Source organism: Xiphophorus couchianus, chromosome 6 (assembly GCF_001444195.1).
Source record: "Xiphophorus couchianus chromosome 6, X_couchianus-1.0, whole genome shotgun sequence".
Lineage (NCBI taxonomy): Eukaryota > Metazoa > Chordata > Actinopteri > Cyprinodontiformes > Poeciliidae > Xiphophorus > Xiphophorus couchianus.
The window spans coordinates 28,983,074-29,005,309 of NC_040233.1; the positions used below are offsets into that span (position 1 = coordinate 28,983,074).

Sequence of the window (22,236 nt, forward strand, 5' to 3'; positions counted from 1 at the left end):
TGGGGCCACCAGAGAAAACGTAAGTAATTTACATGTTCCTGAGCAACTTTGACTTGGTGGAACATCCCTTTAATGTCCGTCATAAGGGCTATTGGACCTTGCCGAAAACGAATGAGTACACCTAATAAGGTGCTAGTCAAATCTGGTCCCTGTAACAGCTCTTTGTTCAGTGATGTTCCAGCAAACATTGCAGCACAATCATAAACAACCCGCAGTGTTTTCTTACGGGGGTGGTAGACCCCATGGTGAGGTACATACCACACCTTTCCTTCCTCATGTTCCATTTGATCTTGTGGTACGATTTCTGAATGCCCTTCCACACTAACATTATGCATAAATTCTTTGTACTCTTCAAAGAATAACTTATCCTTCTGAAATCGTTTTAACAGACTTTGCGCCCTCTGCTGGGCCACCTGTTTGTTGTTGGGCATTTTTACTTCAGGATTACGAAAGGGTAACTTCAGGTGATAATGACCATCTTTAAGTACCGCTGACTCTGACATGATATCCATGAACTGTTTGTCTTCTACAGACATTTCAGTTCGCTCATTGCACTTGTGCTCTATAAATTCCTGATTATACTGTCTGACCAGCATTTCTTCCAAACTGCTTATTGAGATACGGTTTACCTGAATAGAACTAGCAACATGTCCATTTCCTTCACTACCCTGATTGAGTGGACCATTAACAACCCAACCAAGGCGTGTTAGCACAGCATAAGGCCCACTACCTTCACTGTTAACTACTTTCCAAGGTTCCAATGCTTTGGGAGAATTTACACCAATGAGCAGCCCAATGCCAGCATCTATTGGTGTCAACTCAACTTTCAGATAAGACCATTTTCTTAAGTCTTCTTCTTTAGGGATGTTTTCTTTAGTGACAGGAATGGACTGTTGAGTATAAACATCAGGCAACTTCAAGTACTCATTTTCTTTTAAAGCAGCTACTTCCAAACCAGATAATCTATAGCTACTTGCAGGTTTTTCCTGACCCATGGTTTTTAGCATGATTTCCACTTTCTTTCCAGGTGCATTTAACTGCATCATCAAAGCCTCTGTACAAAATGTTGCAGAGCTGCCTGGATCTAGAAAGGCATAAGTCTCCACAATCTTTGTCCCCTTTTCCAACTTTACTTTTACTGGGACGACTGACAGAACACACTCATTAGACCCGGCCCCAGTGTAGCTACCAACATTCAAAGATACAAGAGCATTTGAGATTGGTGACTCTTTACCCTCAGCCTTAAATGCTTGGTACTGCTGCTCTGTTGGTTTAATATGCAGAACAGTAGGGTGACTTTTATTACAGGTGAGGCATGTTAGACGTTGTGGACAGTTCTTACTCATATGTCCATTCTGTAAGCAACCAAAGCATAAACCTTTACTTTTAAGGAATGTCACCTTTTCTTTGTTGGCTTTCTGCTTGAATGAGTCGCATTTTTCCATGCAATGATTTCCATCACAAAATAAGCGTCGAGCTCGAACCAGCTTTGTAACCTCATGGTTAAACTGGACCTGTTTGTCACTGGTCTGTTTAGAAACCACAGCAACAGAAGTGGCAAAACTGCTGCTTTTAGTTTTAAAAGGAACCTTTGATGGTTTTAAAGTCATCTTTTCTTTTGCAGTTTGACCTTCTCCATAAACAGGATCTAATGCAGCTTTTGTTTGTTTTTCCAGAAAATCAAGAAGATCTTTAAACCTTGCTCTACGATCATACTTTTCTGCTATGTCAACCACAATTAGTCGCCATGTATCACGAAGTCTAAAAGGCAACTTTGAAACAAGAATTCTCATATTGGTTGAGTTTTCAAGCTCTTCAATAAACCCAGCTTCATCCATTGTGTTGAAACAACTTCTTAAAAAGAATGTATAAGCTCTTAAAGCTGCAGCATCATCAGACTTTAAGACTGACCAATTCAGAGCTTTGTCTATAAATGCAGATGTTATTTTTGCTCTGTTACCAAAGTTCCAGTCAAGCTGTCTTTTTGCTTCCAGATAAGCAGTTTGTGGACTCATGTGCATACAACTTCTCACTAAAGCTCTAGGCTGACCTGTGGTAAACTGCTCTAAGTAATAAAGCTTGTCCTGCATGTTATCTGTCTTAGTTTCTATTCCTTGCTCAAATGCCTTAAGAAAGGACCTAAAATGCAAAGGATCTCCACTAAAAACAGATGGCAGGAGTGACAGTCTTTGTTGTTTTACAAGCATCTCAGTGATTTCATTCTGCTTCATCATAATCTCTGTTAATGCACTACTATGAACATCAACCTGAGAAGATATTCGTCTTGGGCTTTCCCCTTCTGGTTTCACTTTTAATGTTTCATTAATAGGTGTATCTTGGGGCATTGGCAAAGGTACAAGAGTAGACAATGGTTTCTGCGTTCTTGGAGCCTTTTGAGCTGTAGCAGCGGGTATAAACTCAGTAGATATCGCAGAAACTGATGTATCCTGATTTATGACACCAGAGCTGGAAACATGACTGTTCTGATCTTGCGTAGAGTTGTAGATTTTCATCTTTGCATCCGCCTTCACCAGCTTGGTTCTCAAAACCAATGCTTCTTTTCTTGTTTTTAACTGAAGTTCTTCCAGCTCAAGCGCATGTTTTTCTTGCAGCGCATCCACCTCCGCTTTCAGAGCGGCTCTTTCCACCTCGGCTTCCATCAGCGCCATTGAAGCCGCACGGGAACTTTTACTCCGCGAACTAGAAGCTTTACTCACTATACTGGGCGCTGTGCTGACTGGTTTAGCTGCGGACCCAGATAACCTTTCAGAGTCTTTGCCGATCGTTTGTTGCGCAGTCTGTGAGACGCTGTCATCCGGCTCAACGTTACGGTCATGAGATGCCGCCTTTGATTCAACGTTCAATGCTGAACATGCTTCGCTCTTCTGTGCATCTCGATCGCCATCCATCCAATTTTCGATGTCATCCAAGAACTCTTTAAAACTGATCAGCTTTGGTTCGTACCAATCGCCGTGATCAGTTTCTTTTTCTTCATCGCTAAGCAGTCTTTGAACTGAAGATTGCAAGTCCATAAACTCCCCTAAATAATTATTAAAAGTTTTCATATGCTCCTCAATGGAGGATTTTGATTCTCCAGCATCAATTAAAGCATGAATGTCATTTCTTTTTCTTGTCAGCACGCCGAGTTTAGCTCTGCGCCTTTTAATTAAATTAAAGAGTTCTTTTTCTTTTTGAAATTCTTCATCTTGTTCATCCATTTTCAACACAAATTTCGTTTCTCCAAATCCAAAAGAAAATTGTCCAAAACAAACTTTTCACTTTGCAGTTCAGTCTCTGCTCTTTCCAACAAAGCACCGCATTTACTCACGAACTTTGCGTCCTCTCCAAGTCCATTACGTGAAGTTTCAGTCCTCCAAGTTCGATCATCCAAACGTTCCAAGCCAGTCCAAGAAAAATAAAAATATAATGATTTTTTGACTTAAATGTCGCAGCCTTTCGTTCCAAAAAAAGCAAAAATAAACTCCAATAAAGGCTGTGGGTGGTAACGGGTGTTTTGGGATTTGTACGCACTTTGCCGATTCATTTATTGTTAAAGTTGAAATAAAAAAGTCTTGTAACTTAGTTGAAATAAAAAAAATACTTTCCATTTAATGTCCAAGTGCTCAAATGTTCAAGTGGTCAAAAAATCATTCTACCACAACCTCCCGTCCACCCCAGACATTTACCAAACAATCCACCAAACAATCCAGCAAACAATCCACCCAGCACCCGGTGTGTTCTTAATCGCTCAAATTGGTGGGCGGGTCTAACAATTAACAATGTAATCTAAATAATTCCAAATATGAAAATGAATTACAAATTTTGAATCTAAATTAACTTAAATATATTTCCACTACACAAAGAACAAAACAAAATTGGTAGAAATTATAAACTACAAAACCTTTACATAAATGGCCACGACAATTGTGGAATAACATAAATCCTGTGCAGTGCTTCATTTGTCCGCTAGGGGTCTCTGTCCTCCAGCTCTTCAGCCCGCTGCTCCTCCAGTGAGGGAAGTTAATCCCAGCAGGATCTAAATCTGCTCCAGGATCAGTTTTATGTTTATCAAACACAAGTTTATCTCCGGGAATTCCTCCTCCAGTTTTCCTAAATCTGGGAGTTTTTCCAAGCAGCAGCAACTTCAACTCTGATCGAAATATTAAACACGTGATTCGGCGCAGACCGGACTTTGAAAAGTGTGCCGAATGTTTAAGTTTGCGCAGTGATTGCGGGTGCGCAGCGGCTCTGCGGTGATTTGGTGACTCCGGAGGAAGAGGCGGACTCTTCTCCGCAGCCTGTGCGCCTCGGAGCTGCGCAGTAGCGGACTGGGTGTAGTCTGGACTCCCGTCTTTTCCTGCTGGAGTTGTGGGTGCATGGCGGCGGACACAAAGAGCTGAGAGCGACCTCGGACAGCCAGAGAGCAGCAGCAGAACGCCGGGAAGCCGGAGCCACCAGACGCTCCTCGTTTTCCAGGTTCTCCAGTCCGGGATCGTTCCTGCGGGAAACTGTCGGGGAAAACTTTGGGAAAGTTTCGGGAGAGCTCCGACGGGAGTTTTGCGGCCGATCGGGAGGACGGAGCGGGTGGGCAGGATGCAGAACCTGATCCGGGCTCTGGTGGCGTGCAGCTGGCTGGCCGCGGTGTGCGTCCGCGGCGCCATGGATGAATGCGCGGACGAGCAGGGCCGACAGCAGCGCTGCATGCCGGAGTTCGTGAACGCGGCCTTCAACGTGACGGTGGAGGCCACCAACACCTGCGGCTCCCCGCCGGAGGAGTACTGCGTCCAGACCGGCGCCACCGGGGTCACCAAGTCCTGCCACATCTGCGACGCGCGGGACCCCCGGAACCACCACAACGCCGCGTACCTGACCGACTACAACAACCAGCAGGACGCCACCTGGTGGCAGAGCCAGACCATGCTGGCGGGGATCCAGTACCCCAACTCCATCAACCTCACCCTACACCTCGGTAAGAGCACACACACTGCAAAACACACACTGCGCCAACACACACTGCAAACCACACACTGCGCCGTTTGGAGACCTTGGTCACAAAAAATCTGAAAATTGGTTTTCACTGAGGTGCAGCTGCTGTCTGGAAGGATTTAGGGACTTTTGGGGCAAATTACGGACTTTTGGGGCAGATTATTGACTTGGGGGCAGATTAGAGACTTCTGGGACAGATTAGGGACTTTGGGGGCAATTTAGGGACTTCTGGGACAGATCAGGGACTTCTGGGGCAGATCTGGGACTTTTGGGGCAGATTGGAGACTTTGGGGGCAGCTTAGGGACCTTTGGGACAGATCAGGGACTTTTGGGGCAGATTAGAGACTTCTGGGACAGATTAGAGACTTTGGGGGCAGCTTAGGGACCTTTGGGACAGATCAGGGACTTTTGGGGTAGATTAGGGACTTTGGGGGCAAATTAGGGACTTTTGGGGCAGATTAGAGACTTCTGGGACAGATTAGAGACTTTGGGGGCAGTTTAGGGACTTTTGGGACAGATTAGGGACTTCGGGGGCAGATTAGGGACTTTTGGGGCAGATCAGGGACTTCTGGGGCAGATCGGGGACTTTTGGGGCAAATTAGGGACTTTTGGGGCAGATTAGAGACTTCTGGGACAGATTAGAGACTTCTGGGACAGATTAGGGACTTTTGGGGCAGATCAGGGACTTTTGGGGCAGATCAGGGACTTTTGGGGCAGATTAGGGACTTTGGGGGCAGATTAGGGACTTCTGGGTGACTGTCAGGAACTTTACTGCAGATCATTCTGACCTCAGATCATTTAAATCTGCAGGCTGTGATGGATCTCTGGGCCTTTGTGTTCAGGAGTTTTGTCATTGGGGTTCTGGATGGTTCTGATCCGGGGCTCGGCTCAGACCAGTTGCTGCTCAGCTAGACCTGCAGAGTTCTGATGTACCAACCACCTTTGAACGCATCATCTGGTGTTAGATTCAGGTTATCTGGGAGATCTTTGGGTGTAAATGTCGGGTTCTGAGGCTGCAGATGTTTCTGCTGAAGAGCCTGAATGAAATAAATGAAATAAGAAAAAGAAAATGACAAAATATGATGAAAATGTCAGAGTCCATAAACATAGATGTCTGCACTTCCTGGTCTCTGTTAACGGTGATCTGTTAACGGTGATCTATTAACGGTGATCTATTAACGGCGATCTGTTGACGTGATCTGTTAACGGTGATCTGTTAGCGGTGATCTGTTAGCGGTGATCTGTTAACGGTGATCTGTTGATGGTGATCTATTAATGGCGATCTGTTGACGCGATCTGTTGACGTGATCTATTAACGGTGATCTGTTGACGTGATCTATTAACGGTGATCTGTTAATGGTGATCTGTTAACGGTTATCTGTTAATGGTGATCTATTAACGGTGATCTGTTAACGGTGATCTATTAACGGTGATCTGTTGACGGTGATCTGTTGACGGTGATCTGTTGACGTGATCTGTTAACGGTGATCTGTTGACGGTGATCTATTAACGGTGATCTATTAACGGTGATCTGTTGACGTGATCTATTAACGGTGATCTGTTAACGGTGATCTATTAACAGTGATCTGTTGACGTGATCTATTAACAGTGATCTGTTAACGGTGATCTATTAATGGCGATCTGTTGACGTGATCTATTAACGGTGATCTGTTAACGGTGATCTGTTAACGGTGATCTATTAACGGTGATCTATTAGCAGTGATCTGTTGACGGTGATCTGTTAACGGTGATCTGTTAACGGTGATCTGTTGACGTGATCTGTTAACGGTGATCTATTAACGGTGATCTATTAACGGTGATCTATTAACGGTGATCTATTAACAGTGATCTGTTAACGGTGATCTGTTAACGGTGATCTATTAACGGTGATCTGTTGACGTGATCTGTTAACGTGATCTGTTGACGGTGATCTATTAACGGTGATCTGTTAACGGTGATCTATTAATGGTGATCTGTTGACGGTGATCTGTTGACGTGATCTGTTAACGGTGATCTGTTGACGTGATCTATTAACGGTGATCTATTAACAGTGATCTATTAACGGTGATCTGTTGACAGTGATCTGTTAACGGTGATCTGTTGACGGTGACTGGAGTTTTTTGGGTCGTTGGTGGAAACTGGATGGTTTTTATCTCCAGATGATTTAAAGAGTTCTGAAATTATTCCTGCATGTTTTGGATGTTTTTTTTCATTTTTCTGGTTATTAATGTTTAATCTGGTTATTAATGTTTAATCTGGTTATTAATGCTCCAGCTGTTTGTTGATGACTAACTGAACTAACTGGACCTTTAACAGCAGTCGGGTCCAGATGTTTCCCTTCACTGATTCCAGAGTCGATGTTCAGGAATGAGATTCCTGAGTGTTTGATCATCAGCTGGTCGGTTCTGGTCGGTTCTGGTCGGTTATGGTCGGTTCCTTTGGTCCAAATCAGTTGATGAGTAACCTTATCTGGTGGTTCTGGTTCTTTTCACACAGAGAAAATTTTAATTGAACCAGAAACTGTAACTAGAATCCAGAGCAGGAGGTTCTGTCCACTAACGGGTCAGATGGACATGGACACTGGTGGCTGTCTTCATCGTTGTCTTCATCGCTGTCTTCGTCGCTGTCTTCGTCGCTGTCTTCATCGTTGTCTTCATCGTTGTCTTCATCGTTGCCTTCATCGCTGTCTTCATTGCTGTCTTCATCGTTGTCTTCATCGTTGTCTTCATCGCTGTCTTCGTCGTTGTCTTCATCGTTGTCTTCATCGTTGTCTTCATCGTTGTCTTCATCGTTGCCTTCATCGCTGTCTTCCTCGTTGTCTTCATCGTTGTCTTCATCGTTGTCTTCATCGCTGTCTTCGTCGTTGTCTTCATCGTTGTCTTCATCGTTGTCTTCATCGTTGTCTTCATCGTTGCCTTCATCGCTGTCTTCCTCGTTGTCTTCATCGTTGTCTTCATCGTTGCCTTCATCGCTGTCTTCGTCGCTGTCTTCCTCGTTGTCTTCATCGTTGTCTTCATCGTTGTCTTCATCGTTGTCTTCATCGTTGTCTTCCTCGTTGTCTTCATCGTTGTCTTCATCGTTGCCTTCATCGTTGTCTTCGTCGCTGTCTTCCTCGTTGTCTTCATCGTTGTCTTCATCGTTGTCTTCATCGTTGTCTTCCTCGTTGTCTTCATCGTTGTCTTCCTCGTTGTCTTCCTCGCTGTCTTCCTCGTTGTCTTCATCGTTGTCTTCATCGTTGTCTTCCTCGTTGTCTTCCTCGTTGTCTTCATCGTTGTCTTCCTCGTTGTCTTCATCGTTGTCTTCATCGTTGTCTTCCTCGTTGTCTTCCTCGTTGTCTTCCTCGTTGTCTTCCTCGCTGTCTTCGTCGTTGTCTTCGTCCTTGTCTTCCTCGTTGTCTTCCTCGTTGTCTTCCTCGTTGTCTTCATCGTTGTCTTCCTCGTTGTCTTCCTCGCTGTCTTCATCGTTGTCTTCATCGTTGTCTTCCTCGTTGTCTTCCTCGCTGTCTTCATCGCTGTCTTCATCGTTGTCTTCATCGTTGTCTTCATCGCTGTCTTCATCGCTGTCTTCATCGTTGTCTTCATCGTTGTCTTCATCGTTGTCTTCCTCGTTGTCTTCCTCGTTGTCTTCATCGTTGTCTTCATCGTTGTCTTCCTCGTTGTCTTCATCGTTGTCTTCCTCGTTGTCTTCATCGTTGTCTTCATCGTTGTCTTCCTCGTTGTCTTCATCGTTGTCTTCATCGTTGTCTTCCTCGTTGTCTTCATCGTTGTCTTCATCGTTGTCTTCCTCGTTGTCTTCATCGTTGTCTTTATCGTTGTCTTCCTCGTTGTCTTCATCGTTGTCTTCCTCGTTGTCTTCCTCGTTGTCTTCATCGTTGTCTTCATCGTTGTCTTCCTCGTTGTCTTCATCGTTGTCTTCATCGTTGTCTTCATCGTTGTCTTCCTCGTTGTCTTCATCGTTGTCTTCATCGTTGTCTCGTCTCTGTTGGATGTTTTGTACCTGAATCTGTTTAATGTCTGAAACCAAGAAAATTTTTCTCTACTTTGTTTCTTCTGTGGATCTTGACCTTCTGACCTTCTGACCTCCTGACCTTGTTTCTCAGTCGTGACTCTGAATCAGATTTATTGATTCGGTCGTGGAAGGAGGCTTTTCTTCCTGAATCTGTTTATTCTCAGAACCTCCAGCTGTCACCGACCAGAACCAGGAGGATCCAGCCTAACGCCATGAACCAAAATCTGACGTTTGTTGGTCCTTCTGGTCGAGACCGACCCGATCGGGTCGGGTCGGGTCCTGACGTTGGACACCTGTCCTCTGAGGAGGACAAAGCTTCGTCTGTAATCTCAGGAAACCCGCCGTGAGCTCAGGGCTCCCTGTAACTTGGTGTGTTTGGACTCTTTGAAGTGCGGCAGGAAGGCGACGTGTTCTGACTCGACCGTGCAGAGACGGGCCCCGGGGCCACATGAAAGCGCCACAAAGAAGAAAACCTGCAGGAGGAGGAGGAATGGAGGCCTGGCGCTCTGCAGCTGAAAACCTGCAGTTAGTTTGAACCAGGACTGAGATCTGACATGAGACAGTCTGCATCAAAAACATCCTCAGACACCAGATCTGGATTTAAACTGTGTGAACAGCAACCAAAGTCTAAAAGAAACTCCTGACAGGAGCAGGAACTGGATCAAAGGCTGGATCAGAACCGGTCTAAAAACCTAAACTCAGACGTTCAGACGACTGCTTGGTCTCACAGCAGATGAAATCCTGTAGCAGTAACATCGGATCGGATCGGACCGAGCCGCTCTGGAGACACAAACTGAGGGCCAAACTCTCCAGATTCCTCCCTGAGGAAAAGCGCTGAAGTGTCCTGAGAGCGGATCAGAACAGCCGTCCTCTGAACTGGACCTCTGACGGCCGACAGACCCAACTAGACTATTCAACAGACAGACCCGGTTTAGAAACTCAGTTAGTCTACAGATAACGAGTCAACAGTCATAGTTTACATTAAACAAGTTGCTCATGTTGATCAAGTTGCTTCCTGCACAGCAGAAAAACCCAGAAGACGTCATGGTTCATCTTTTCTGGATGTTTTTCTTCTTATTATTTTTCATCAAAACGTTGAAACGTTTCCAGACATTGAGGCCCTTCAGTCGTTCCTGGTCTGAATCCTAACTTAGTTTAATGCTGTTTTCTTTGACTAGACACTTTATTTGATTATAGTGGAATAGAAATGTGTCGTAGAGAAATGCCAGATAAAATGTGGCCAAATGTTTCCACAGAGAAAACGACGCTGAAGCAGCAGAAATGAGGAACTTAGAGGACGTTAAAGTCTCTCTACATAATTTGGATTTTTATGTCACACTGTTAAATGTTTCTGTTTTCTAAAACTAAAGATCAGAGTCATAAAGCCTGAAGAGTTCAGGGTCTGAATATACATTTTAATGAGTTTATTTGGCGTAGAGAAGCGCCAGTAAAACCAACAGAGGCGTTTTCAGTGCAGGTCACAGAACTAACTTCACAGTTTCAGCTCAGTTGGCTTTTTGTCGAATGTTTCATTCTTAACTCAGGGCTACAGGCTATAAGAGAAAACTTTAGTCATTGAATCCTGGGAACTAAATGATCTGAATCAAACTTTACTCTGGTTTGATGTTCAGTTTGTGGTGTTGGATCAGATTATTCTCTGATTAACATTTTGTCGTCGGTGTGGAGGATTAGAAACCAGGCTGTAAAATCTGCTTAGCAACTGTGACACTTGAAGAAGTCGGTCATGATCTTCTTGTTTTGCTTGTGCACAAAAATAACTTCCTGATTATAACAGATCAGATTGAAGCATTTATTTTAAGTCTTTATGTCGGGACCAGACTTTATACTTTAACAGTTATTAAAACCTGGAGACGTTTACAGGAAGCATCTAGATTAGATTTTCTTTACTTCCTGTACGGGTCCAGTGGAGCAGAGCTGATCAGCAGAGAGGAGGCGGCGATGAAATCCCAAAACAAGCGAATGCAGCAGATATTTGATCAGAATCAGAAACAGAATAATCTGATGTTTGTACCTGGAGCAGCAGATGGTGAATAAAGTTATTAACGGTGAAACCAGGATTAAAGGGAACAAAAGCAGGTTTTTATTCAGACATGTTTCAGTGATGTCATCGGCTTCAGGACAGTCTGGATAACGAATGAGGCGTTTATGGTCTGCATCATGTGTAGGAGAACTCGGCTTTGTGTTTTAACTTTGCAAAAAGGTCAAAAAAGAAAATAATAAACATGTTTCAGTGAATAAAGTCTCACATCTGAAGATTCTCCATCAAATGGAGCAGAACTCATCCAGTGGTTCTGAATCTATGACCCCTTCAGGAGCCCTGGATCTGTGTGGGAAAAGCGTGTTTCCCAACCAGTCCTGTTTTCCTGCCAGCTGCTGTAAATTACACCAATCTGAGCGCGAACCCAGGGCGGCGGGGGAGGGGGCGGCCGGGAGTCATCTGCTCCGGACTCGGCATTGTTTAGCGGCTCTGGAATGAGCTCAGCGTGGGAAACTGGGAAGTGTGGAGATTACTGGGCCGGCACAGCTGGAGCCGCTCAGCTGAGGAGACCAACGTTTCTCCAGCCTGAAGCTTCCCGACGCTCAGGATTCAGGAATCCGGGATGAGCCGAGGTTTTAGAGACGAGGCCCGGTGTTGTGGTTCCGACCCGTCTGAGGAGGTTCTGTTCATCTGCCAGGAGTTCAGACTTCAAAGCAGCGAATAAACTTCCAGCTCAGATGATCTGGAATCTCCACATGACGCTGCGGCACAAAAAATCATCCTAAACATGACTTTATTTGGGTTTGTAATTATTTACAAAATCGTCAAAAATGAAAACAATAAACATGTTTTGAAGAATAAAGACTTTCATCTAAATCAGACAGAAATCTTCCAATAAACTCCTGAATCCTTCAGGAACCAAAACAATAATTATAGTTTATTTTTCTTATCAGGTTTGTGGCAATAAATCAGTTAAAAACAAGATGGATCCAAACAAACTCAATCGTTTCCATGTGGACGAGTTTTTATGTTTCTACTAAAAACTGGAGGAAAAACAAAACAAACTTTTGTTTACAAAGAATTTATAATTCATCAGTTTGTTGTTTTATTTTGGATATTCAAAATGTCTTCCGGGTCCAAAGGTTCTGTAGAGTTTAAATGGATTTTTGACAAAGACTTTCTGCATTATTGTTATTATTGTTATTATTATTATTATTATTATTAACATTATATTTCTGGGAAAAACAACATTACTGTTTATCGCAGTAACGTCTACTACAGTTCTGGTTCTGAGTCGGTTCTGGTCCTGGTTCTGATTGGTCCTGGTTCTGGTTCTGAGTCGGTTCTGGTCCTGGTCCTGGTTCTGGTTCTGATTGGTCCTGGTTCTGGTTCTGATTGGTCCTGGTTCTGGTCCTGAGTCGGTCCCAGGGTTCAGACCAGAACTCCAGCAGTAGATCAGGTTCTGTTGCCGTTAGAAACAGAACTCTGACCCAGAAACCCGGTTTATCTCGGTGACCTTGGCGTCTCCAGCTGGAGGTCAAAGTGACTCCTTCCTGCAGAGAGGAGATTAAAGACAGAGAGGTCTCACTCTGATCTTTATCCAGTGGTTCCGGGTTTCCGGTTCAGTCTGGGTTCTGTTCGGGTCGCTGTCATTTTGTTTGGACCTTTCTGCAGCTGGGAAGGTTTTGCTGATAACTGAGGATCTCTGAACGAGATGCATCACTCTGTTCATTATTCATTACAGCTGCGACAGGCTGAGCCTCTCTGATTGGTTCTGATTCTCCCGGGAAGCGGATCCGACTCTGTTCGCCATCATCAGGTTTTGTTGCTTCCAGCTGAATAAATCAGCTGATGGGACGACGGCAGAGACGGTTAATGAGGCAGCCTGAGGCGACCTCTCACTCTGTCTGAAAACGAAGCTCTGACTCACCTTCATCCTCCTCCTCTTCCTCCTCCTCGTCTTCGGTTCGAGTCATTTCAGGAATTCAGCCTTTTGCTCGGACCTGGAGGAACCCCCCCCCCCCCCCCCCCCCCCCCCCCCCACACACACACACACACACTCTGGACGGGCCTGTGGATCAGAGGCCTGCAGGCTCTCAGTCCTCCTGACTGGAGTGAAGTGAGGAAGAGGAGGATTCATCTTCATCCCTCCTTGACTTTTCACCGACTTCCTGAGGAACCAAACAGAAACACAAACTCTTGTTTCTGCCACAGAAAGCCTCCAGGTTCATCCCTGAGCTCGGTTTGGGTTTCAGTGGTCAGAACCTGCTGGTCGGTACCAGATGGGTCCAGATCAGAACCAACATGTCCGCCTGCCTCTAGGTTCAGATATAAAAAACCTGACGGAGGTCGTCTGACCTCAGATCAGCTGGAGGGCAGCCGTCCGTCCGTCCGTCCGTCCAGAAAGTCCGGTCCGGTTGGTGAGGTGTGATCGCTCATCGACCTCTGACCTTTGGTCCTCCTGGGTTCGGTTGAACTCTGGTTGGTTTCAGCTGTTGAAACTTTCTTACGGTGGAGGAAACGGTTTATCAGCCAGGAGCCGACGCAGTGCATGATGGGATTTGTCTCAGGTGGGAGTTGAAACAGGAAGTAGCTGCGTCTCTGTTTGCTCTCCGCTCAGCAAACAGCCGCTCCTTTCTCCTCCTCCTGCAGGTCGTGTTGAAGTTGCCGCTCTGTTTGCTCTCGTTGCTTTGAAGCTCAGACGCTGCATTCTTGTTGCCGTGTTAATTAAAAGGCCGGCGGTGCGTTCAGGGACCCTGAGCAGTGTCGTTCCTCTCAGCACTTCTTCAACCTCCTCAAGGTTTTTCTCTGAACTTTGGTTGAACTTTTTCTTTAAAACTCTGAATTTAAACTAAACTCAAAACTAAAATGTTTAAAAGTGAGTGATGATGATGAAGCCAGGAGAAAGGATGAAGATGATCCCAGGGATCTTCGGCGTGTCGCAGCTCGTCTTCCTCTCCAGGCTGTGATTAAGCATCTGGATCAAAACGCCATCATGAGGCCATAAACACGCAGGAAGTGGTAATTACAGCGCCGACACTTTCCACGCTTCCTCAGAGGAAGGCATCATCATCTTCATCATCATCTTCTTCATCATGGAGGTTTCCTGCTGCAGCTGCTTTTTATCAGCTGAACCTCTGGGCCAGATCCATCAAACCAGAACCTTCACGGTTCTGATCGGTTCTGATCGGGTCCTCGGGCCCGACCCTCCTCTTCCTCAGCCAAAGAGAAGATGAAGCTCCAACCAGAAATCTGTTTTTTCCAGATCCATTTTACCATCAGATTAATAACATTAATCGCGTTATTATAGTAAAATGTGAATATTGTTGCTTAGAGACCAACGTAAACAAACTCCATCTCATTCTGAACGATCCATAAACTTTACATTCTAATAAACTTTTAACATTGAAACTGGAAAACATTTTAAACAAACAACAGAAACAATAAATAAAATGAATTATGAGTTTCTGTAAACAAATTATTCTTCAAAATAATGTTTAGTTGAGACCAAAACACCAAACTGGAGAATTTATTGATTTTGTTTTCATGCCTGGTTCATTATTATATGATTAATTATTGCTTTGAATTTGCTTTAGATTTTTTTATTTATTGCGCAGATAAATGTTCTTCAAATAAATGTTCATATATGGAAACTGATGAAAGTTAAGCACTTGGTTTCTAATCTAATGATAAATATTCCTCATATATTTATTGTAAATTTATTGGAATTAATCCATGAAAAAACTGAAAAGGTTCTGAATCCTGGATTAGTTTATAAATCTCTAAATGGTTTTATTGAGTGTTGCTCTGATCTGGATGTCTGACGAGGCCCACAGCATGACGCCTCCTCCTCCCGCCGGCTGTGGGATCAGACATGTGAATGAACAGAACCGTGTCGGCTCAGACTAAACACCCAGAGCTCAGATACCATCTGTTGACGCCGCGGCGGGTCAGGCATCTTATCAGCGCCGCTTTCTGTGGAGGATCGGGCCGCCGCAGGAAGCGGAGAAACAGGAAGTTACTGATCCGGGTCAGACTCGGGTCAACATTTGAACCATCAGCAGACGGTTTGCTGCAGCTCAGAATGCTGGGAAAACATGGCAGCAAGAACCAGAAATAGAGACACATCTGATTGGTTGTCAGATTTGATTCACAGATTTTCTCATCCTTCATTTGGTTCCTCTGATCAGGAGACGATCTCCATCCTCTGATTCAGCTCCAGTAAACCCCAGTAGACCCCAGTAAACCCCAGTAAACTCCAGTAAACCCCAGTAGACCCCAGTAAACCCCAGTAAACTCCAGTAAACCCCAGTAAACTCCAGTAAACCCCAGTAAACTCCAGTAAACCCCAGAAAACTCCAGTAAACCCCAGTAAACCCCAGTAAACTCCAGTAAACCCCAGAAAACCCCAGTAAACTCCAGTAAACCCCAGTAAACTCCAGTAAACTCCAGTAAACCCCAGTAAACCCCAGTAAACTCCAGTAAACCCCAGTAAACCCCAGTAAACTCCAGTAAACCCCAGTAAACCCCAGTAAACTCCAGTAAACCCCAGTAAATTCCAGTAAACCCCAGTAAACTCCAGTAAACCCCGGTTAACTCCGGTAAACCCCAGTAAAGTCCAGTAAACTCCGGTAAACTCCGGTAAACCCCAGTTAACTCCAGTAAAGTCCAGTAAACTCCAGTAAACCCCAGTAAACTCTAGTAAACCCCAGTAAACTCCAGTAAACCCCAGAAAACTCCAGTAAACCCCAGTAAACTCCAGTAAACCCCAGTAAACTCCAGTAAACTCCAGTAAACCCCAGTAAACTCCAGTAAACCCCAGTAAACCCCAGTAAACTCCAGTAAACCCCAGTAAACCCCAGTAAACTCTAGTAAACCCCAGTAAACTCCAGTAAACCCCAGTAAACCCCAGTAAACTCCAGTAAACCCCAGTAAACCCCAGTTAACTCCAGTAAACCCCAGTAAAGTCCAGTAAACTCCAGTAAACCCCAGTAAACTCCAGGAAACTCCAGTAAACTCCAGTAAACCCCAGTTAACTCCAGTAAACCCCAGTAAACCCCAGTAAAGTCCAGTAAACCCCAGTAAAGTCCGGTAAACCCCAGTAAACCCCAGTAAAGGCCAGTAAACCCCAGTAAAGTCCGGTAAACCCCAGTAAAGTCCAGTAAACTCCAGTAAACCCCAGTTAACTCCAGTAAACCCCAGTAAAGTCCAGTGAACTCCAGTAAACCCCAGTAAACTCCAGTAAACCCCAGTTAACTCCAGTAAACCCCAGTAAACCCCAGTAAACTCTAGTAAACCCCAGTAAACTCCAGTAAACCCCAGTAAACTCCAGTAAACCCCAGTTAACTCCAGTAAACCCCAGTAAAGTCCAGTAAACTCCAGTAAACCCCAGTAAACTCCAGTAAACTCCAGTAAACTCCAGTAAACCCCAGTTAACTCCAGTAAACCCCAGTAAAGTCCAGTAAACTCCAGTAAACCCCAGTAAACTCCAGTAAACCCCAGTAAAGTCCAGTAAACCCCAGTAAACTCCAGTAAACTCCAGTAAACTCCAGTAAACCCCAGTTAACTCCAGTAAACCCCAGTAAAGTCCAGTAAACTCCAGTAAACCCCAGTAAACTCCAGTAAACCCCAGTAAAGTCCAGTAAACCCCAGTAAAGTCCGGTAAACTCCAGTAAACCCCAGTAAACCCCAGTAAAGTCCGGTAAACCCCAGTAAAGTCCGGTAAACCCCAGTAAAGTCCAGTAAACTCCAGTAAACCCCAGTTAACTCCAGTAAACCCCAGTAAAGTCCAGTAAACTCCAGTAAACCCCAGTAAACTCCAGTAAACCCCAGTTAACTCCAGTAAACCCCAGTAAACCCCAGTAAACTCTAGTAAACCCCAGTAAACTCCAGTAAACCCCAGTAAACTCCAGTAAACCCCAGTTAACTCCAGTAAACCCCAGTAAAGTCCAGTAAACTCCAGTAAACCCCAGTAAACTCCAGTAAACCCCAGTAAACTCCAGTAAACCCCAGTAAACCCCAGTAAAGTCCAGTAAACCCCAGTAAAGTCCGGTAAACCCCAGTAAAGTCCAGTAAACTCCAGTAAACCCCAGTAAACCCCAGTAAAGTCCAGTAAACCCCAGTAAACTCCAGTAAACCCCAGTTAACTCCAGTAAACCCCAGTAAAGTCCGGTAAACTCCAGTAAACCCCAGTAAAGTCCGGTAAACTCCAGTAAACCCCAGTAAACTCCAGTAAACCCCAGTAAACTCCAGTAAACCCCAGTTAACTCCAGTAAACCCCAGTAAACTCCAGTAAACTCCAGTAAACCCCAGTTAACTCCAGTAAACCCCAGTAAACTCCAGTAAACCCCAGTTAACTCCAGTAAAGTCCAGTAAAGTCCGGTAAACTCCAGTAAACCCCAGTTAACTCCAGTAAACTCCAGTAAACCCCAGTAAACTCCAGTAAACCCCAGTAAACTCCAGTAAACCCCAGTTAACTCCAGTAAACCCCAGTAAACTCCAGTAAACCCCAGTTAACTCCAGTAAAGTCCAGTAAAGTCCGGTAAACTCCAGTAAACCCCAGTTAACTCCAGTAAACCCCAGTAAAGTCCAGTAAAGTCCAGTAAACCCCAGTAAAGTCCAGTAAACCCCAGTAAAGTCCGGTAAACTCCAGTAAACCCCAGTAAAGTCCAGTAAACTCCAGTAAACCCCAGTAAACTCCAGTAAACTCCGGTAAACCCCAGTAAAGTCCGGTAAAGTCCAGTAAACCCCAGTAAAGTCCGGTAAACCCCAGTAAACTCCAGTAAAGTCCAGTAAACCCCAGTAAAGTCCAGTAAACCCCAGTAAACTCTAGTAAACTCTAGTAAACTCCAGTAAACCCCAGTAAAGTCCAGTAAACTCCAGTAAACCCCAGTAAACCCCAGTAAACTCCAGTAAACCCCAGTAAAGTCCGGTAAACTCCAGTAAACCCCAGTAAACTCCAGTAAAGTCCAGTAAACCCCAGTAAAGTCCAGTAAACCCCAGTAAACTCTAGTAAACTCTAGTAAACTCCAGTAAACCCCAGTAAAGTCCAGTAAACTCCAGTAAAGTCCGGTAAACTCCAGTAAACCCCAGTAAAGTCCGGTAAACCCCAGTAAAGTCCAGTAAACCCCAGTAAAGTCCAGTAAACTCCAGTAAACCCCAGTAAAGTCCAGTAAAGTCCAGTAAACCCCAGTAAACCCCAGTAAAGTCCGGTAAACTCCAGTAAACCCCAGTAAAGTCCGGTAAACTCCAGTAAACCCCAGTAAAGTCCGGTAAACCCCAGTAAACCCCAGTAAAGTCCAGTAAACCCCAGTAAACTCCAGTAAACTCCAGTAAACCCCAGTAAACCCCAGTAAACTCCAGTAAACCCCAGTAAACTCCAGTAAACCCCAGTAAACTCCAGTAAACCCCAGTAAACCCCAGTAAACCCCAGTAAACTCCAGTAAACCCCAGTAAACTCCAGTAAACTCCAGTAAACCCCAGTAAACTCCAGTAAACCCCAGTAAACTCCAGTAAACCCCAGTAAACTCCAGTAAACTCCAGTAAACTCCAGTAAACACCAGTAAACTCCAGTAAACCCCAGTAAACTCCAGTAAACCCCAGTAAACCCCAGTAAACTCCAGTAAACTCCAGTAAACCCCAGTAAACTCCAGTAAACTCCAGTAAACCCCAGTAAACCCCAGTAAATTCCAGTAAATTCCAGTAAACTCCAGTAAACTCCAGTAAACCCCAGTAAACTCCAGTAAACCCCAGTAAACTCCAGTAAACTCCAGTAAACCCCAGTAAACTCCAGTAAACCCCAGTAAACTCCAGTAAACCCCAGTAAACTCCAGTAAACCCCAGTAAACTCTCCCAGTGATTTCCTCTGAATGATCCCATCATTTGTTGCTCAACCAGTTAATTGCTGGTTTCCTGTTGGAAAAACTCCAGCTGCTGTTTTTCTGCTTCAGCTGGGAACCATCTCCCTCCCAGCGTTGACCTCTGACCCCACCGTTAGCTCCCTGGTGGGAGCCGGCGTCACGGTGGGAACGGCGGGACGGAAAAAGCAGCAGCTTTGACCCGAGAGCGGAGCGGCGTGTGGAGGCCGGGAGCCGCCGCTCCGCTCTGTGATGTAGGCAGGAAGTGACGCCGGGGCCCCGGGGGGGCGGGGTCGTTACCGACGGCGAGGAGTCTGAGCGCCGAGGGGCTTTACAGGAACAAGCAGATGCATGCAGGGTAATTTTAGCTGTGCTGACGGGGGGGTAAACACATGACGTGTGGACGGATTAATGAGCGGCACCGAGGCTTCGGCTGCAAACCGGGCCGCCGCCACCGCCGCCTTCTGAGGCTCTGTAGGTCAAAGGTCAACCTTCAACAGTTTGCAGTTTTACTTCTAACCTCCATTCATCTGAAGCTGAGCTGGTTAAACTGGAGCTACTGGGCGAAGAGCTGCTGCCTGAAAACTGTTCATGCGTTTAAACGCAGCGTCGGCTGATTCTCCTTCTTATCAACATCAAAATTAAAATATTCATAAAGTTGCTCCATGTTTGGAAAGAGCTTGGAAGTAAAATTAGCTGTGAGCACTGGTGTTAGCATGCTAACTGGGTCGTCTTTGGTATCTTTTCATGCTATTAGCACGCTAACAAACGCTAACATACATCGACGTGTTCAAAGCTGTTTCCCCAAATCTTCCCAGTAAAGAAACGTTTCGCTACCAGAGCTGGAATAAATCCAGTAACAGATTACCGTTCTGCTGATTTATTTCCTCTCTGATTGCTAAACACATTTTACCGTTAGCATGCTGCGTTGCTAAGGCATCTGATCACCGTTAGCATAATTATGCTAACTCTTTAGTATTCTTGTGTTAAAGTTGGCATAAAGAATAAAGTCATTTAACTTCCTCGGCTTTCATAGTTTCACCAAAACTCGGCCGTCTGAAGACTTTCTGCCTGTTTGTCTGCAGAGATCTCTGGGCTCTTCGGCTCAGACGTTCAGGGTTTAAATTAAAGTCGGAGCTCAAACCGTCCAGCAGCAGCTCAGAGAAACAAACTGAGGCAGATTAGTGTTTATTTGTGAAACAGAGGAAGAGATCCTCTGAGCAGACTCGGATCAGTCAGCAGGATCTGAGCTTTTTAATAATCGGATGAACAGATTGTATCTGAAGAGGTTCCTTCAGCGCTCGCCTTGTTTACGTCTCGCAGATCTGAGAGAGACGCCCGACTGATGTGGGCTCGTATTTATCTTTTTCCTCCCTTTGCTCTGCTTGCATTTCACCTGGAGGACAGACAGACAGACTGACAGACTGCTGCTGCTGCTTGATCCTCCAGTCAGAGCTTTGATTTATTGATCATAATCAGGAAGACATTGTTGATCCTTCAGATTCTCATACAGACATGAAGATTTAGTTATAAATTAGTTTCTTGCTTTGTTAGTTTGTCTGATTTAATGCTCAGATGAGTCTGATTTGTTTCTTTTTGCAGAGAAGCTAAAACGGTTCTGATGAACCTGGTTCTGTAACAGAACCTGGTTCTGGTTCTGTTAACAGAACCCGGTTCTTCAGAATCAGGCGACGTCTCGAGGTCACCAGGTTCCTCTGGACGTCAGCAGAAGCAGCTGCTGCTTAACATTTATTATCTCTACAACTCAAAGGTCCACAGAGCAGAAACCCATAAACCTGCTGGAGGAAAGAAAACCATCATTTAGGAACCAACTGCTCATCTCATAAAGCACCAAACATAAATCTATAGCAGCCTTCAGTTTATGGATATTATTACACCTGAAAGAAGAAACCCAACATTTCACTCCTACAGCGGTTTTTAGATATCATGGCTGCTAATAACAGAAATACTGAATTTCAACATTTGGGTCATTTCTTCTGATTTAAACCTGATCAGGTTTCTGTGGTTTAAATCCCTCGGATTAAATTCAGGATCAGATTAACAATTCCTGCAATAGGCACGCTAACCTTATTGTTAGCAATACGCTGCTAATATTAGCCCCATCTGGAGGATAATGATTTTTATTTTAAAATGTATTTATTATTGAATTGAGCAGATGTGACTTAAAATATAATAATAAAGACTCCATAGATTTATTTTTTGCATTTTTAATTAATGAATTTTGTGGCCCAGCTGTAGTTGAAAAGTTTGGATTCCTCCTGCAGGGGGCAGCAGCAGGTTTGGGCCCTGAGGCCCCTCACAGAGCTGGAGCGGCCCTGTTTTCAGTCTCTGGCCTCAGATTCACTGATGGGGGGAGGAGCCTGCTGCTGCTGCTTCCTGCTTCCTGCTTCCTGCTTCCTGCTGGGGACGTTTGTCCTGGTGTTGATGGGGGGGGGGGGCTTCCTTGGTGGTCTGCTGTGAATCTACTACAAACACAGAGATGTTTGGAGTCGGAGGTGTGTGTGTCCATTGCTGCTGAACCGTTGCTGCTGAACCGTTGCTGCTGAACCGTTGCTGCTGAACCGTTGCTGCTGAACCGTTGCTGCTGAACCGTTGCTGCTGAACCGTTGCTGCTGAATCGTTGCTGCTGAACCGTTGCTGCTGAACCGCTGCTGTTGAATCGTTGCTGCTGAACCGTTGCTGCTGAACCGTTGCTGCTGAACCGTTGCTGCTGAACCGTTGCTGCTGAACCGTTGCTGCTGAATCGTTGCTGCTGAACCGTTGCTGCTGAACCGTTGCTGCTGAATCGTTGCTGCTGAACCGTTGCTGCTGAATCGTTGCTGCTGAACCGTTGCTGCTGAACCGTTGCTGCTGAACCGTTGCTGCTGAACCGTTGCTGCTGAACCGTTGCTGCTGAACCGTTGCTGCTGAACCGTTGCTGCTGAACCGCTGCTGTTGAATCGTTGCTGCTGAACCGTTGCTGCTGAACCGTTGCTGCTGAACCGTTGCTGCTGAACCGTTGCTGCTGAATCGTTGCTGCTGAACCGTTGCTGCTGAACCGTTGCTGCTGAATCGTTGCTGCTGAACCGTTGCTGCTGAATCGTTGCTGCTGAACCGTTGCTGCTGAACCGTTGCTGCTGAATCGTTGCTGCTGAACCGTTGCTGCTGAACCGTTGCTGCTGAATCGTTGCTGCTGAATCGTTGCTGCTGAACCGTTGCTGCTGAACCGTTGCTGCTGAACCGTTGCTGCTGAATCGTTGCTGCTGAACCGTTGCTGCTGAACCGTTGCTGCTGAACCGTTGCTGCTGAATTGTTGCTGCTGAAACGTTGCTGCTGAACCGTTGCTGCTGAACCGTTGCTGCTGAACCGTTGCTGCTGAACCGTTGC

The 22,236-nt window shown here is 45.3% G+C and overlaps 1 protein-coding gene and 1 long non-coding RNA gene across 2 annotated transcripts in view; one reads left to right on the forward strand and one right to left on the reverse strand.

Annotated features, from left to right (window-relative positions):
• The first annotated feature begins 4,340 nt into the window (after positions 1-4,340).
• Positions 4,341-22,236, forward strand: part of lamc1 (laminin, gamma 1) — a 48,156-nt gene continuing 30,260 nt past the window's right edge. The window contains exon 1 of the mRNA XM_028019680.1: positions 4,341-4,969. Coding sequence (XP_027875481.1) covers positions 4,594-4,969 — 376 coding nt within the window. The 5' untranslated portion in view covers positions 4,341-4,593. The remainder of the gene's footprint in view (positions 4,970-22,236) is intronic.
• On the reverse strand, positions 11,073-13,013 carry LOC114145983 (uncharacterized). Its single transcript, XR_003595806.1, has 2 exons — positions 12,924-13,013; positions 11,073-11,754 (listed from the first exon to the last, which is right to left on the reverse strand). It is a non-coding gene; the product is annotated as an uncharacterized LOC114145983 (long non-coding RNA).